At 40.3% G+C, this 17,273-nt stretch overlaps 1 protein-coding gene across 6 annotated transcripts in view; it reads right to left on the bottom strand.

The window, feature by feature from the left end:
* Positions 1–17,273, bottom strand: part of BRINP3 (BMP/retinoic acid inducible neural specific 3) — a 369,852-nt gene that overhangs the window by 323,208 nt on the left and 29,371 nt on the right. For 4 of the 6 annotated variants that reach the window (XM_020790487.3, XM_020790489.3, XM_020790488.3 and 1 more), the window contains exon 2: positions 7,101–7,386. In XM_020790487.3, the coding sequence (XP_020646146.1) occupies positions 7,101–7,336 (236 nt within the window). In that variant the 5' untranslated portion in view covers positions 7,337–7,386. Of the gene's footprint in view, positions 1–7,100; positions 7,387–10,860; positions 10,997–17,273 lie in introns of all 6 variants that reach the window. The other 2 variants (XM_078392316.1, XM_078392319.1) reach the window with 1 other exon arrangement.

Raw genomic sequence — 17,273 nt, 5'->3', positions numbered from 1 at the left:
GAGAAAATGTTAATCTGCTAACGTATTGCAACTCATGCTGGCTCCATCCTTCTGTGAAAGGTGGAAGAGTTTCTTAGTATACAGCGGCCTATAGCCCTCTAGAATATCCTGACATGAGAGCAAATGCAGTGGAGTAAGTCCACATTTAACACCCAGTGCAGAAACACACCCTGCTTTGCTTTCAAAGTACAGTGGTGCCCCGTATAGCGAGGTTAATCCGTTCCAGATTAACCTTCGCTATACGAAATCTTCGCTAAGCGGGAAGTAAAAAGCCATTGGAACGCATTAAACTTCATTTAATGCATTCCAAATCGGCCCTAAACTTCCCACTTAGAGAAGTTTCCTGGCCCCGGGCAGCCATTTTCGCGCCCTCCCCTCGCTTGCCGAGGGCGCGAAAACGCCACGGGGGGCCATTTCGGGTCGTTTTGAAGCCGCAAAACAGCTGTTTTGCGACTTCAAAACGGCCGCGGGCAACCCGAAATGGCCCCGCGCGGCGTTTTTGCACCCTTGGCAAGCGAGGGGAGGGCGCGAAAACGCGGTGCGGGGCCATTTCGGGTCGTCCGCGGCCGTTTTGAAGCCGCAAAACAGCTGTTTTGCGGCTTCAAAACGGACCCAAAATGGCCCCGCGCCGCGTTTTCGCGCCCTCCCCTCGCTTGCCGAGGGCGCGAAAACACAGCGCGGGGCCATTTCGGGTCCTCCCGCACCCATTTTGGAGCCGCCGATCAGCTGATCGGCGGCTCCAAAATGGCCGCGGGACGCCCAATCGTCGTAAAGCGAAGTGCGGCGATTGGGTGCTCCGTATAGCGATCCCGAAAAAGGGGATCGCTATACGGATTCGTCGTTGTACGGTGCGCTCGCTAAGCGAGGCACCACTGTAGACTGATGTTTCACAAAGTCTCTCACTATTTGTGTCTACATTTTGTACTGAGCACTGTGCATGCCTTGTTTGCTGTAGCGCTCACTTTATTCAACCCATTTGTTGTTGTTTTTCCTTGTCCCCTATATTATCTGAAAAACATTGAAAGACAGTGCTACCCCCCAAAGTAGTCTTCATGAGATATCTATGGGGATATTAAAATTTCTGTGTGTGCATGTTTACCAATGTGAGAAAACATGTGTCTGCTAACTCACAAACCCATGCTACATTCCGGCACCCCGCAGGCAGCCTTCCTGGCTGAAACACTCCCTGAAATGATTACAGAAAGACAATATGATGCAACTTCCTCCCTGGGGCGTTCTAGGAAGAGTGTCAACTCATAAAATATATAGAGCACCAGAGATTGTTTGTTTTTAATCGTGGCCAGTTTATAGCATAAATGAATTATTTATCATAGACTCATAGAATCATAGAACTGTAGAGCTGAAAGAGATCCCAAGGGTCATTTGGTCCACCTCCTGCCCAAACAGGAAACAGCTTTAGTTATTCATAGATTACTGAATGAGTGAGGTGGGGATTATCCTTTTTTAACTCTCAAAAGTGTTCCCTATTTTTGGGGGGAGGGTAGTACTTCTTTTCATCCCTCAGTCCCACAGGCATGAATGATGAGAGGAAATATATATTTTAAGCATATAAGTAGGATTTGTTTCATGACCTGTACCTAGTTGCAGTATTAACCACCACCACACATGACCATGATACATCTCTTCAGATGTAGGCATCTTCCAACCAGACACACATCCAAGCACTTATAGCTAAAATTCGATAATAGCTAAGGTTCATCTACACTACTCATTTTGGAGCAGGCTGGTGAGGCCTAAATAGGGTTGCTTGGGATTGAGTAGAGGTGCATTTGTAGTGATCTTCACTTCTAAATGGCACATTGGTGCTCATTCTGTCTCTTCCGTCTTGGACTTCAAATTTGCCATTTCAGGATATCAGCAGAGCACTTCCTCTGGTCCTTGGCAGAGGGGCAGAGGAAGTGATTTTCCCCCATACTCTGATATACCATCTCTGATGCACTCACTTATAAAGATTTTTTTAAAAAAAAAAAAATTAAGGACTGGTTGAGAAATAGGAAGTGTTCAAATTGCCGAAATCTTGAAGTGAGTCACTTATTAAGCTACCTCACAATATCAGAAATTCAAACCAGAAGGAGCCTTGACAGCCAAAGGGCTCTCTTGTTGCATTTCCACTGATCCCACATGATGGAAAATGATCAAACCAGAGCAATACATCTTGCACCAAAAAAGTAGAAGCCCCTGACAGGATCTAACAAAGGTGCAGGAAGGGACACTCTGGAGATGGCTTAGTTCACTCTGGCAATTACATTGTGAGATCACCGGAAAAAAAGAGTGAACCAACCCATCCCAGCAGCGGACTGAACAACAGAACAAATGCCTGTCTGATTGCCCTCTTAAAAAGAAGTTATCATGCCTGCATATTACAACCTGGAAATATACCTCAGGCATATTCTAAAATAAGGGACGTGGTGGCGCTGTGGGCTAAACCACAGAAGCCTGTGCTGCAGGGTCAGAAGACCAAGCAGTCGTAAGATCGAATCCATGCGACGGAGTGAGCGCCCGTTGCTTGTCCCAGCTCCCGCCAACCTAGCGGTTCGAAAGCATGCAAATGCAAGTAGATAAATAGGGACCACCTCGGTGGGAAGATAACAGCGTTCCGTGTCTAAGTCGCACTGGCCATGTGACCACGGAAAGATTGTCTTCGGACAAACGCTGGCTCTATGGCTTGGAAATGGGGATGAGCACCGCCCCCTAGAGTCGAACACGACTGGACAAAAATTGTCAAGGGGAACCTTTAACCTTTATATTCTAAAATATAATAAAGACAACGGGAAATGATTTCTCTATAATTCATCCCCGACTGAATTTTAATTTCTTTTTGACGACTAACACTGGAAAACTTGAGAGTTGTAAACTTCAGCAGTGAAAGAAGAGGTAAAAAGGAAGATAACGAGTATGTCTCTCATATCAGGGTTTAGGGGGCTTATTTTTCAGAAAGCCAAGAGCCCGAGTACTGTTTCATCTCTTCAAATTAAATACAGCTTTGCTGAAAGTATGCCATTTTTTAATTATTATAATACACTGCAGTTAAATTGAATTCTTCATTTCCTCAGTTTGCCTGTGGCATCTCTGAAGTGGCTGTTTTTTTGTTTTACTTAATCAGAATACTTTTGCCATTTGATGTTTATACAAAGTTCCATTATTCACATAATATCATTTCAGTCTGCTTCCTTTCTGAAACCTGACGCAACCTCATAGACACATATTGAAGGACATGAACCAAGTATAGAAATGACAGTGGTTTTAAAATAAGCTTTTGGGTTCCAAGTCCTAACTTTGAGTGCTGACACACGTGGTCCTGGAAGAATACATGATTGCACTATGCGATGTTCTTACTAGTTAAAAAACCCAGAACTTACCAGTAGGGCATATTAACCCGCCCAGAAAAGACATGCTGCCTGAACATTCCTGCTGTAAGTGGGAACATCAAAACACAACACAGATTTTCCATCCCTGTTTTATTTATTGTGATGCCAAAACCCAGCTTCTCTATTTTCTCAAAAGCAAAAGATACAAATCTCCAACAAGTCTATAGATTATTTATCTGGCTTGTTGGGGGAGAGGTTTTCAGATGTCACACAGAACAAATCATGGACAGGAGGTCCTCCATTTGTTTAGCAGCTCCCTCTAGCAATGGAAGCCACCAAGCAGTCACCAGCATGCTGCCTCCTTCCCAGTCTGGAAAGCTCCTTAGGGCCAAAACAAACAACAGAAGCTGACATCTCTTGAGAGGTTAAATGTATTTATTTACTCTAATACAATGTTTCTCCCCTGTGAGAATAGCATATTGGCTGACTGTGCACTGATTTTGTTTTGAAGTGAGATTGTTCAAGATCCTATCTCTGGAGAAGAAATGCATCACATTCTAATTATTGTAGGTAGTGTCTTATAGGTAGTGTTCCCTCCCTGCTTAGTTTATTTCTGTCAAAGATTTCTGACAAAATTATCAAGAAGTTTTAGAAAATTCTTGTGCACCTAGGGAAGCTCACTGCAAGCCTTTCCTTTATCGATGGGTTCACATCATAAGAATAAGGGACAAACTAGATATTAAAAGCAATGCATATTCTTTACTTTTAACCTCCTCCTTTCTCACCAAGGATTCTCCTCAAGGATACATTTTTCGGCAGTCAGTGTTGTGTATTAAGCTTATGTTTATTCTTCCAATGAACAGTCTCAAGGAAAGCATAGTCTGTGCAAGACAGGCAAGTAGCAAAAAAGTGTGCTATGACAAGTGCCTTTTGTCAGTTGAATAGGAGCATCTATTCTAAAAATGTGCTAAAGGATTCTTCCAGTTTGATCCTTTGATCCATAAGGCCTTTGCCATCGCTAGGCAGCTCTTACTATTGCTGGTCTTCCACCTTGACACACATGCACATACGGTTATTTTTTAGTTGTAATTTTGGTACTACTGAAGCCAGGAAGGCGGGCTGAGGAGGGGTTCTAACATCAGGAGTGCTGTGGACTCCTCTAGACTAAAGTTACCATTAAGGCCTTCCTCTCCTTCCAGACCTTTAGATGAATTACTTATGTTGACACAAGCACAGCCTTTTAACCTGGATTTGTCCAAACAGAGACCATGATTAAAAAATGTACAAAAATGAACATACCAGAAACAATACATACAAAATTCCATATTGGAAGAAAAGCGTACAAAAAAAACCCTTTGTTTAATGAAAACTATTTTGCAAAAATCTGAAAAAAGTAAGTAGCATGTGAATTCTGTTTAGTGTTTAAAAATATGTATGTATACCTTTTTGTGCAGTTATTATCCAATACAAAACTGGGACAGGACAAACATAGCAGTGGGACAGTGAGAAACGGGGTGAGACTGAGTTTGACAAATTCATCCAGACAGTATGTGTGCATAGGAGCATGTGTTCACATAAATAGACAGAGAAGCTATCCTGCACACAGACATATGCTAATTTCACTTCCTTTTGCATCTTTAAGTGTCACTCTGGAGGGATCTACAATATTGGGTGACAGCTTTTCACAGATATATGAAATGGTATTTAGAAAAGGCGCAATGTACACACACAAAAAACCTCTCAGTTGTGAATATTAGTGTTAATATGGTCGTAATGCTGTAAATAGTGCTGAAGCCTGAAACCTTGGAAATCAATATTAATACATTGCCTTTTGCTATGGAGACAAAATCTGGTTTGTTGAACAGTATAAAAACAAAAGGGGAATAAAACTGTTGACTCAGATGGTAATAAATGTAAAAATGAGGAAAATTTCCCTTATAATTGGCATTGACAGATTGCAGTCAAAGTACAATCACCTGATGATCTGTTGAGCCCACTAACACCTCCAATGTGTATTTCTGAAGCACACTTCACATGGAAAAGACGTATTAGTGCCTCAGTCTATGGCAAGGAAAGTCTAATGCAAAATTGACCTGCCACACAGTGCCCTCTGGTGCACAGGAAAAAAAAGCAAAGGAAAATACATCTTTATGACATAGAAACACATTTCAGACTTTCTTTCAAATATGTGTTTTAAGAAGCAATAATGGTTGTGTATGTACTCATAGGGAGGAGGAAAATACTGGGTTTATCCTCAGTTGCTTCAGAGCTGGTAGCTCAGGAAACTGGAAACAGTGGCAAAACAGACGGAAATAAATGGCCACCTGCTCAAATGATTTGACAGGCTTAGAATTGGCCAAGTGACAGAAACAGCAAATCTGTGTCTTTTGCACTGTAGAGTTGTAACTCCTTTGTTTGGGCTTGAGAAAAGAGTCTGCAGGAATCAATACTCAAAATACTGAGACCAGCATTAACATACTCTTTTTCTTACTCCTGCGATATTTTTCTCACTTAAAAAGAAGAGGTCACACAGTAACTCTTCCTTTAAAGACCTTCAGAGACAGTCTGAAGTTTTTGGAGCGATTGCTACTTCTACATACATATACATATAGTATGCAGACGCGTCATTCTTTTTCTTGTCTAATTCTCATCACCAGAGATGGTATCACTCACATTCTCATTTTCTTAGAGGTACACAGAAATGAAGCCAAACCATTGCTCAGGGTCCCTTATTTCATTATTCTAGCACTTCTGTGCCTTTAAGAGGTGGCCTGCAAAAGGCAGGTGAGGTTTCCCTCATCATTTTCATCTCTATCACAGAACCACCACCATCCACAACCCCTCTTTCATTTTGTCTTATTTCTACCTGACTTTCACCAACCTGATTGTGCATAAATGTACAGTTCTTAGATTCTTGGTAAGTTATTTATTTATTTGAATGGGCACCCTTGCACTATTATATAAATCTAGGCTGAAATCCTTATACTAATTAGCCCAGTCTAACACATTTTGCCTAGCAACAAGTCCTCTAGAAATTCCTTTCCAGAAGAGCTATAGGAACATTACATTTGACAGGATGGTAACTGCATGAATTTGATTAACATCTGCCTGTTTTGTTATAAGAACAGCAGTCATAAGAGTGAAAGGGAGATACTTGAAATATTTTCTCTCCCTACCACACAATTCTAACAAAAATCACTTTGCTAAAGCTGCTATTTGCATTGCAAGAGAAGCTTCCATTGGTACCAGGAGGGAGAGAGGGGGACTTGGGTTATGCCAAATATGTCAAATGTTGGGGAATATTCTGTATGCAAAGCATGTGATCTGTTTTAGAACTATGGGTCTTGGCTGACAAACTTGATCTCCTGAAATTTGGGAGGAAATGCGAGCAGGAAATAAGCTAGGAGTTAAAATTAGCTTTTCAACAATGCTGAAATATTTGGTTAGCCTTCAGCCTTCTCTTTAACCAATCAATCGCCATCACTTCCAACAGGCAGCCGTAGTATTCTCAAGAGCACACAACTCTGAAAGAGACCTTCAGATGTGTGGTGCCTGCATATATATATTATATAAATCTAGGCTGAAATCCTTATAATAATTAGCCCAGTCTAACACATTTTGCCTAGCAACAACTATGAAGAATATGTAAGAAGAAAGTAGATCTGCACATTGGTTCCACACCTCTGCCCCCACTTTCCCTGAAAGAGGGATTATTTATATACAGCTCACACAAAGATTTTATTCACAATAATCTTGGTTTATGCTTCATACCTGTAAATCTTGTATCTTGTGCTAAATCCCTGTCGGCTTCTGTCCACGAAATCTGTGTATTCCGGGGAGCGATGGAAGGGTCCCTTATCAGAGAGGAGCCAGTCGAAGGGGCTTGTGGCATGCTGATCAGAACCAGCAGCGACCGCTAAAACCCAGCAATGAAGACTCAGGGCTATCCACTCCCATAGAGCCATCAGAGAGAACAATTCAGCACCAGTACTGCATCGCCATATCATGCTTCCACTGGGGACTTAGAGTCTTCATTCTCTTAGCTGTCCCTTAACTCCTAGACAAAAGAAAAACACAGGAAATTTTTCACCTTTTAGAAACCAATACAAGAATCTCACTCTCTCCTCCAAAAAGAGAGACAGCAAAGGGTCAGATGGGTGCCAAAGTAGAAAGAGAGAGGGCAACAGTGTTTCATTTCTCTTCTTGCCTTCTGGCCCCCAGGACCATTCATCAGGGTATGTGTGCTTGTGGTTGTATGGGTGAATGACAACATCTCTACATGCATTATAAGAGAGAGTACTTGTGTCACAACATGAATAAGCATACACTCATTGATGTCTTTGTGGGCCACACAACATATTATAGATGACTCATCGTTAGAAAAGAAAATTCCATAAGTATTAAAAGGCCTTCTCTGTGGCAGCTCCCAGATTATGGAATGCTTTCTCTCTCAGGAGATCAGGCTGGCCTCATCCCTTTTGTCTTTCCAGTGACAGCTGAAGACCCATCTTTTCAGACGGATTTTTAACAATCGTGATTGAGTCCCTGAATGCCATTTTGAAGTTAAGATAATTTTTCATGTTTACCTGCTTTTAATTATTCAAATGTATTTAACTGGTGTATAGTTGAATTATTTTCTTAATGTTTAACTTATTATTTTTTAATTCTATTCTTTTAATATTGTGAGTCACTTTGGGTTCCCTTATTGAGAGAAAGACAGCTTAGGAAGGAAGGAAGGAAGGAAGGAAGGAAGGAAGGAAGGAAGGAAGGAAGGAAGGAAGGAAGGAAGGAAGGAAGGAAGGAAGGTGATTGGCACAGCAGGAAATGTTCACAGTTTCTGCCTTTATTTTGATTGGTCTTCTGAACCACTGTGTAGGCGTAGTTTTTAAAATATGACTACTCAGTCACAATAGGCTGCCAGAAACACATCTCAAAAAAAAATCATGTTGTTTCAGTTTTTAGAAACATATTTGTAATACATAGTTTGGTCTTGGCATGTGAGAAAGGCCTCTGACACACCCCAATACCCAAAGACTGGGTATGCAGATTGAAGTCAACCTCCCCTCTTCCCTTCAAAAGACATCCTGACCCACTTTATCAGTAACATTACCCGTCCAATACACTCTGCATTTTTTAAGCAATGCCATGAATGAGGGAGAAATGCAAATAGCTATGACCTCCTGGGTGCATGTAGCATGGCCCATTGTGGGGCAACTGAATTGAATCATGCCAGTTTGTATTTGTACCACTGTAGCCAAAAGTGGAGGGAAAAAGAGAGTGAGTGAGAGAGAGAGAAGAAAAACTGGTGCTGGACAGAGGGAAGTTTTATCCTAATACCCAAGTTATGTGACCTATCTATTCAGAGCCCATACAACAAATGTTCTTCCACAATCAGTCACACACTCAGTCCTAATGGTGTCATGATATGTCTATAAAGTTGAGCAAAGTAAGCTGAGGAGGAGAAAGGGGGAAAAGAAGACAGCTCCAGAAGGTAGAAGGCCTCTCTAAACAGCAACACAAGTCTTTGGCTTTGTCCTACAGCTCCACGAAATGGGTGACATAGCAGCTGTGAAGGATTACATAGTGCAGGTGATCACATCTGAGCTCTCCAAATACCTCTGTAATTGGACCACCTAGGGCAACTCTTGGGCTTCAGTGGAAGAGGGCTCAGCTTTCAGTGGTCTTTTCCTTTTATGTCAAGACCTCAGTGTTCCACTACTGATTTCCTGTCTCCTCAATTCAAATTGTGGGCTGTCTTTTTAACTTTATGAGTGCCAAATTGAATAAGAAGAATCTATTGGAGTGTTGCTCTACTTCAGGAGAAAGCAGAGAGTGTAGTTTCCTAGTTTGGCCTTCACGGAATTTGTATGCAAGCAAAAAGATCTGGAGAAGTGGAGAACTAACTGGAAAGCAGAATTTCTTTGTTTCTTCTGTCCTATACTCTCAACACCCATGTATTCCAACCTCCTCCTTATTTATAAAATCTGCAATGCATAAGATATCCTTAGAAGTCATTCTACAATAGAAAGTTTGCCGCTCCCAGCATTCTGGGTAAGATTATTATTTGGTTTATGGCATACATTTTAAAGAGACAACAATACATTTATTGTCCTGGGATAACTCCACTGTTTTTATCCACCAGTGGAACAGAATCTGTCAGCAAGATGGATATCCCTCAGCTCTCCATGCCAACCAAGCTCTGCTGTTGAGGGCGAAGGGTAGAGTATGGAACGTATTTCTTGTTAAAGAAACACAAAGAAATACATTATAATCAATGTTAATTTAAAAAGTGATGTGTTGATATATTCCTCAGGACTTTAATAGAAACAAGCTAGCAATGAACCAGCATATTTAAGTTGTTTTTAATTTGGCTTAAATAATTCAAAATGGCTCCTAATTTATCCCCAATAACTGATTAAGTTATAAATAATAGTGCAAGCACTGCAATTTACTGATTTGAAAATGATTTAAAGCATATCAAAGTATGGAACATCAACAACAAAGATAAAATAACTTTTCAAAAGATACATTAAAAAAAACTAAACCACTTAAAAAGCAATTGCGGAAAATATTGTTCCATATAACAATAGAAATATAATTCAAAATGGATGGATTCATTTTTTCAAGTCATCAGTGGACAACCCATCATGAAACTAACAGCAATGTATTAGCAGAGGCCCTAGACTATTACTAAGGTATGTTCAGCTGAGTAAAGATTCATTACGTTGTCACCGAGAGACAGTCAATATGTGGTATAAGTGTGTAAATTACAAAAGTGATGGGTTACGGGTAGGGTTGGCTGAAGCCTCAAGCACTGCTGTGCTTCTCTGGGTCTGGAGGTGGAGGCACCTCTCTGTTGTATATATTGGCATGTATGTTGCACACACACATACAAATATAGAGATAATGTACCAAATCCAGATTGTCCGTCTCTCTCAAGCAATGCACTACTTTGTGATTGTTATACAAGCATCCCTTTTTCTGAGGCCATTATTCTTAGTTTTACTTTACGGAGGGAATGTTGATGTCTTGGAGAAAAAGGCCACTTCACACATTATGGACTTAGATGTAAAGTTAAAACCATTTAAATGATAAACGCAGCATATGAATATGGCTCGACACAAGACTGTACTTTATCTGTACTATACAATTACACTAACAAAGAAGCCAGGGTCAGCTGTGGCTTCTTGTTGAAAACTCGCCAGGTAGACCGGACAAGGCAATTTTTGTGAAACATTGATTTTTTGTAGGTAAATGATGTGTTAATGACTTCTGACTTTGTTACTGGAGAATAACATTGTCCAAAAGCTGCAGGTCATGTGTGTATGTACACTTGTGTGCATATTTCAATTTTAAACGAAGAAAATCAAAGAACATCAGTTGGAAATTTTGGACTTCACTAAGAGTCCTACCACTACAATCATTTCAAAATGATACTCCTGATACCTTTGATACTTTTTATATAGGATGAGCAGTAATCAGATGTTATGATATTAAACTCAGATATGGGTTAAACAGTGCACTGCCATACCTCAGCAGTGAGAGACACAGACGTTCCATGGTGTATTATTCAAACAATGCAGTTGCAGTCATAATACTCAAAATTGGATCAGCGTGGCATTTACTTAATGAAGTCTTGCAGGGTGATACTCTTTTCTCTGGTGAATCTATTTATGAAGACAAACTTCCTTCTAATTCGTACTTAAATAGGACACAACAAATTATATTCGTTTCTTCCAAGCTCTGACAAGCCCACACTGTGAACTTCAGATTGATGGTGAATGTCACTGTTGACATCATCACTCTTATCTTCATGCATTTTCTAAATAAAATGATTTTAAAAAAGAGGTAGTGATGATATAGCCCTCTTTATGTTTCCTTATTTTTGTGTCATTACCAACACATGTGCGCACGTGCATTACCAACACACATACACACACACACACACACACACACACACATACACACACACACAAACCCTATGTTGAATAAGTAGGACTGCAATTTCTCTAGGACAGGATATTAATATGTTTTTTAAAAAAATCCCTGGCACAAAATATAAGTGGATTGTCTGCAGGAAACTGATTGACCCCAGTAGGGATCCACAACATGTATAATAACCAAGGCTCATCACAGAATCTGAATACATTTGTGTTGTTCCAGAAATACCACAAGAGGTATATTTAACCTTTTTTGTTTCCTAATGAGCACAGAGTAAAGTGGTTTGCATTTAGCTGTAGTCATCAGGGGTCCAGTGGTTTTCAGAGTTCATTTCTTCAGGGCAACCTTTCAACATGAACAACAGTCTCAACACTGCATAAATACAAACTGAATCAGGGCTATTTGTGTGCTCTCAAGGGCAACCATGGGGTACAGTCAGTATCCCCTGGCTGCCCAGGACAGAGCAACACCCTGCATGGAAAAAGGAAAAAGACTTGATGTTCAAGAAAAGGGAAATCAGAACTAACACACGGTAGGAGAGAGACCGTCCTAGCAGCAAAGCGGAAGAAAGAGAAAGCTGAACACCCACAAAATAAAATCTAGACATCTAATTCATACTTCAAGTGCTGAGGTACTAGCCATGCTCTCTGAGTGAGGCTACCGAACCGTACTAGCTCCTTTCTGTTTCTTTGGTTGGATGCCCAAAATGTGCTTGGCTAGTTTTGTGTGTGTTTTGCTTGCTTGCTTTCTTTTTAATATTGTAATATTATAAACACCCTATTTTCTATGAACATATCCTATTTGTTAAGCAGGGTATTACCGTACTGCACAGAATAGTAAACCATTGCTGATATTTCTTATCTTGAAAATTCTATGATGAGACAATCCAAAATGAATCAAGAGAGAGTGCTGGACAATGAAATTCCCAGATCAGAAGGTACTCAATCAGCTATTGGTGAATATCAAATGACAAATATGAATAGCACTGTTGCTAATGCCACAACTGAATTAAAGTCAAAAGAACACCTAGTGGTCAATATTAACAGAAGTGAAAGGAATCTGATGCGTGAATGAAGGTATGAATGAAGGCAAATTAGAAACCAGAAAGGGAAAAAATTGAAGATTTAAACATTGCAAGGCTTGATGTGAGAGAAAACTAATGTGAACAGGAATATGACAATTTTTTAGTCAGAAAATTACAAATTACAAAGAAGAAAGAAAGTGGCTCTAATACTGAAGCAGTATGCAGCATAGGCAGTTAGGAGCTATAAAGCAAAGGGTGACCAAATAATATCAATCAGACTTCTTGGAAAACCTATCAACATAACCATCAATCAAGTGTATGCTCTAGCTACAGATGCTGAAGAAGAAAAAATTGAAGGTATCAAGGAAGAAATTGATTATACTCCAAAGAAGTATATGCTAGTCATCATACTGTATGTGAGTAGAAAAAAAGGGGGGGACCTAGAAAACAAAGCAGAATCAAACAGTGGTGGAGAATCTAGCCTAGACATCAGAAACAAAGCAGGAGTATGACTCAAACAATTCTCTAAATCCAACAACCTATCTATTGGAAATACAGCACAATGACATTTCCAATTACTCTGTACAAATGCAAAAACTAGACAATATATAAATCCAAAAGAAAAAAAGTTGGTTTATTTGAAATATGATGCTAGAGGAAAACATTGTGATACCTTAGACCTCCTGAACTCTCTCTAGAGGCAAAGATGGTGAAACCTGGCTTGTTGTGCTTCAGGCACATCATGACAAGACAAAACTTGCTGGAAAGGGCAATAATGTTAGGAAAAGCTGAAGGCAGCAGGGAAGGAGGAAGACCAAATGCAAGGTGGATTGACTAAACAAAAACAATCACAGGCTTGAGTTAATAAAATAAAATAAAATAAAAATGTCTTGGGAAAGAGAAGCTTTGCTGAGAGAGAGAGAGAGAGAGCGAGAGAGCACACTAGTGCTGCTTGTGTCTAGGTGTGTATGTGTGCATCCTTGATTCCTCCTCCCTTGTGAGGCAAAAGGTGAGAGGGAAGCACCTCTTTATGTGTATGTGTGCATGCATTCTGCTCATATTTCCTTTCTGCATCTGTTCAAGCCATCACATACCTGAAAGGACCTGAAAGGATTTGAATTTTTTAAAAAATAGATGGCTGTCTGGTGGGAAGGAAAAACTATGGATTGGGTTGGCAGGGGACTCCAGACTGAGTCACATTTCCTGTAGCATCATGTGATCAATGGAAAAAATGTGAATCAGCCCACCCCAAACCTGTAGTATTACCTTCATTTCTTTTTAGTCAGGCTCTAAATTACATTTTAGATGTTAAGAGTTCCCACCCCTCTGGTTTCTTTTGTTGATTCAGGGATGTCACTGTCAAAAATCATCAAAGCAGTCTTGTTGTTGTTGTTGTTGTTGTATTCTCTGGGGTGAAAGTGGACAAATCAATCTGCCAGAAATAATTCTGCAATCCCCCCCCCCATCCAATCATAGCCACTTGAGTTTTCTCATTTGCAGTAATGGAGCTCTTCACAGAGATCCAGAAACACACAAACACTGGCATAGACACAGACAAGGACTGGGTCAGAATATCTCCAAATGGATACAGTGTAGAGAGGATGCTGATCTGTGTACTCTTACACAACCACAAACCAAGTCAGGGGCCCCATTCTCATGCCTAATCTGAAGCATAATTTGCCCACATGCAAGAACTCTTTTGCTGTTGATGCTAAGGAAGGCAATAAGTATTACTAAATCTACAAGCTTCCATTATTAAGTGCTGGCTGATGTCTAGCCTTCTAAACCCATTTCTGGAAATCACGGATTTTGGAAGCTGGCTTCTTCCAGCCATAAACAAGGAGTTGAAAGGCTCCAATACACATTCCTCTTTGTTATGAGTCTGCCTTCAACATGTGGCAGGAAAATTCTCCATTTTCATGGAGCTAGTTATTTATTTGTCCTCATTTATAAAGAAATCTAAAGCCTATCATTGTTCATATACATCGCATGTTAGCAGAGTATTGTAACCTGTGGTTTTATGGTTGCTTTCACCAGGAAATGTGTACGGCTCTCAGGCATGAAACAGAATTTTTAAAATTAACTTTTCCAGAAAGTTCATGTCACTTTCTAAATTACATGAGTATAATAATAGTCAGAGTTTACTCTTCTATGTGCTTATTGACTCAAAATGTTCCAGGCCATTAAATTATAATGATGACTAATGGGTCTCCCTTATTTCAGTTCAACTCCACAGAGCTAACACTAGAAAATTGATTACTGTGAGTATGCAGAACTTTTTTGCGTACCTTGAAATGAGTTCTACAAAATAATGAATTTCACACTGTATCCTAATAGCACCATATAGCAATAATTAGATGTTTTACAAAGAAGTAAGTATGACTGGTAAAGAAAATAAACCATGAATTAAAAATAGAAGTGCATATTCTTCACCTTAGGAATGAACATCCTTTGCTTTTTCTGATATAAAGTTACTAATTAAATCATCAAAGTCTTGTGACCCCAGCACCACAAAATCCAGATCCGGCAAGCAGGGAGGATGGAGACAGAGATAAAGGATTGAAACAGTGTAGAGAAGACAGGCTTCTTGCATTGCCTGTTTAAGAAAGGATCAAAGTGGGGCATACCCTTTTAAATTCTAAAATACCTCACTCTTCCTGGATAGTGTCATAGGAGGATAAAAAAATATTTTTTTAAAAATAAAAAAGGTAGGAAAAACAAAATATTATATCCAACTCTGCAACCATACTGCCCTCATCAGAAGTTGTCCTGTTTTGCTTATGCCAGTCAATCTATTACCTGCCCTTTCCTTTTGCATTTTCCCCACTCTCAGGAATAGGATTTTTACAGAGAACCAGTTCAGAAATGCTATTGTGAACCCAGGCAAAGGATTATGGACTGGGAGGGGGCCGGTCATGATCAGAATGCAGAGTAGGTTGCCCCCAATCTTTGTGTCCTTTATTCAGATACAGACCAGGTTTTAGGGTTTCTGCACATCTTTACTTTAAATCTGAATCCCCCTGAACAAGATTCAGTAAAAGATTTCCTCAAATAGAGACTGGAAGGGAGAACAACCTGGGGCTGGAAAGCAACTCACAAAATGCCCAGGCCACCCAATCTCATCCTTTCTCAATCTCTTTCTCACGCTCACTCTCTCACATAGATACTAAAAATGACATCCATTTAACCAGTATTTATTTACCTGGTTATTAATCCCAATGGAATTTCCAAGTGGAAATTGCACCTGAGCTGATAGATACCAGATGGTAATATTGGCTTGCAGTTTTAGACACAGTCACTAGACAGTGTTTCCAACTACCTACAGGACGATTGGCACTGAATAAACATGCATAGCTGTACAAAACATGCAACTTCCACATTAATCTATATAAGAAACTGGCATTCAAAAAGGTACACAAGAACATTCCATCTATACCCATTAGAGAAGTCAAAAATGCTTTGCCACACTAGGTTGGGACCTCAGTACACAGCAGAATGCCTCCCTCTAAAAATAACTGCCCATCCAACCTGCGCATCTCAGGCTGGATGGCTCAGAAAGCTTATCTGCAGGGAGATGTGGAAGGAGAAAACAAGGAACTGGGGCTTCTTGGTGGTCGCTCCTCCACCGTGGAATGAACTGCTTCCCAAAATTCACCTGCCCACCTCCCTTAAGACATTTAAAAAATCTTTTAAAACTTTCTTGTTTAGGCAGGCTTTTAAACTTATCCTATCCCTAAATGCTCCGCTTCATGTTCATGTTAACACCTGCAACTGACTATTTTTACCTTCAGTATTGTTATGTTTTTTTTAAAAAAAATGTTCTTTTATTAATGTACATCATCCAGAGTGATCTTTGGTCAGATGGGTGGTCTAGAGCAGTATTCCCCAACCTTTTCTGAACTGTGGATTGTTTTGGGGTGGGGTCTGTGCATGAGGGGGCACCCCCATGCTTGCGGTAGGCAGTGGGTGCTCGCAAATGGGTGGGGTGCACTCGTGCACATGCGCAGAGGGGAAGAGCACATTCACGCACATGTGCAGAGGCACAGGGCATGCTTGCAGGTGGGTGGGGCACCTGTGGGTGTGGGTGGTGAGCCGTGCATGCAGGTGGGGTGCATGTGGGAAGTGGGGGTGGGGGTGGGAGATCTGTCTCCATGGCCCAGTCCTGCCGTGGCCGAGGACAGGGGTTGGGGACCCCTGGTCTAGAGGTCAAATAAATTAATTAATATATTTGTTGTGCTTTTCTAAATCCCTTCAACACTCTTATCCCATCCTTCATTGATATCAGTTTGAGAGGCTTTGAGAATGGAATTGTGTGCACACTTTCCAGATACTTTCTTCTGAAATGTACACATTTATTTGCACACATCCTAATATATGCATTTCATACGTATTTTCTCCCTTGACTGAAAGGTACAAATGTGGATTTTCCACTGTGTGCGTGCTGAGCCCTTTGTATTTTGAAAATACAGACCCTCTCCCCCAAAAAAGCAAAAGTGTTTTGCTTATATACCACCTCAAAGTGCTTAAAGCACTCTTTGGGTAGTTTATAGTTTAATTATATAAACTAGATACTGCATGGTTTTATGTTTCCTCCCTCCCCCCAAAAAATAATAATACTGTAAGCGTTTTGAATGTATGGCTTTCTGGAGCGAGTTTTGTCTTAGGACATACAAAATGGACTATTCTAGCAAAAATCTTGAGAGTACAAAATTTATTTTTCATCTCTACTACCCACAAATTTCCACAAATTGAGAGAGCACTGTCCTCCCAATTTCTTTTAGTTTTGACAGGAGTTTAAGGAAATAATACAACACAATTATTTGGAAAAGGGCTGACTATGACTATGAAGAGAAGACTTCCTGACAAAGCCCTTGTTTTTAAGATTATGCAAACAAACACAAAACATTCTTGCTAAGGTGTTTTCTCTGTAATGTTCCTTTCAGGCAAGTTGCAGTCAAGTGATCAACATAAACAGGAGA

The sequence above is a fragment of the Pogona vitticeps genome, chromosome 4 (genome assembly GCF_051106095.1).
Source record: "Pogona vitticeps strain Pit_001003342236 chromosome 4, PviZW2.1, whole genome shotgun sequence".
In the NCBI taxonomy this organism is placed as follows: Eukaryota; Metazoa; Chordata; class Lepidosauria; order Squamata; family Agamidae; genus Pogona; species Pogona vitticeps.
The sequence above is the reverse complement of the archived record's forward strand: the minus strand, read 5'-3'. Positions and strand labels throughout refer to the sequence as shown.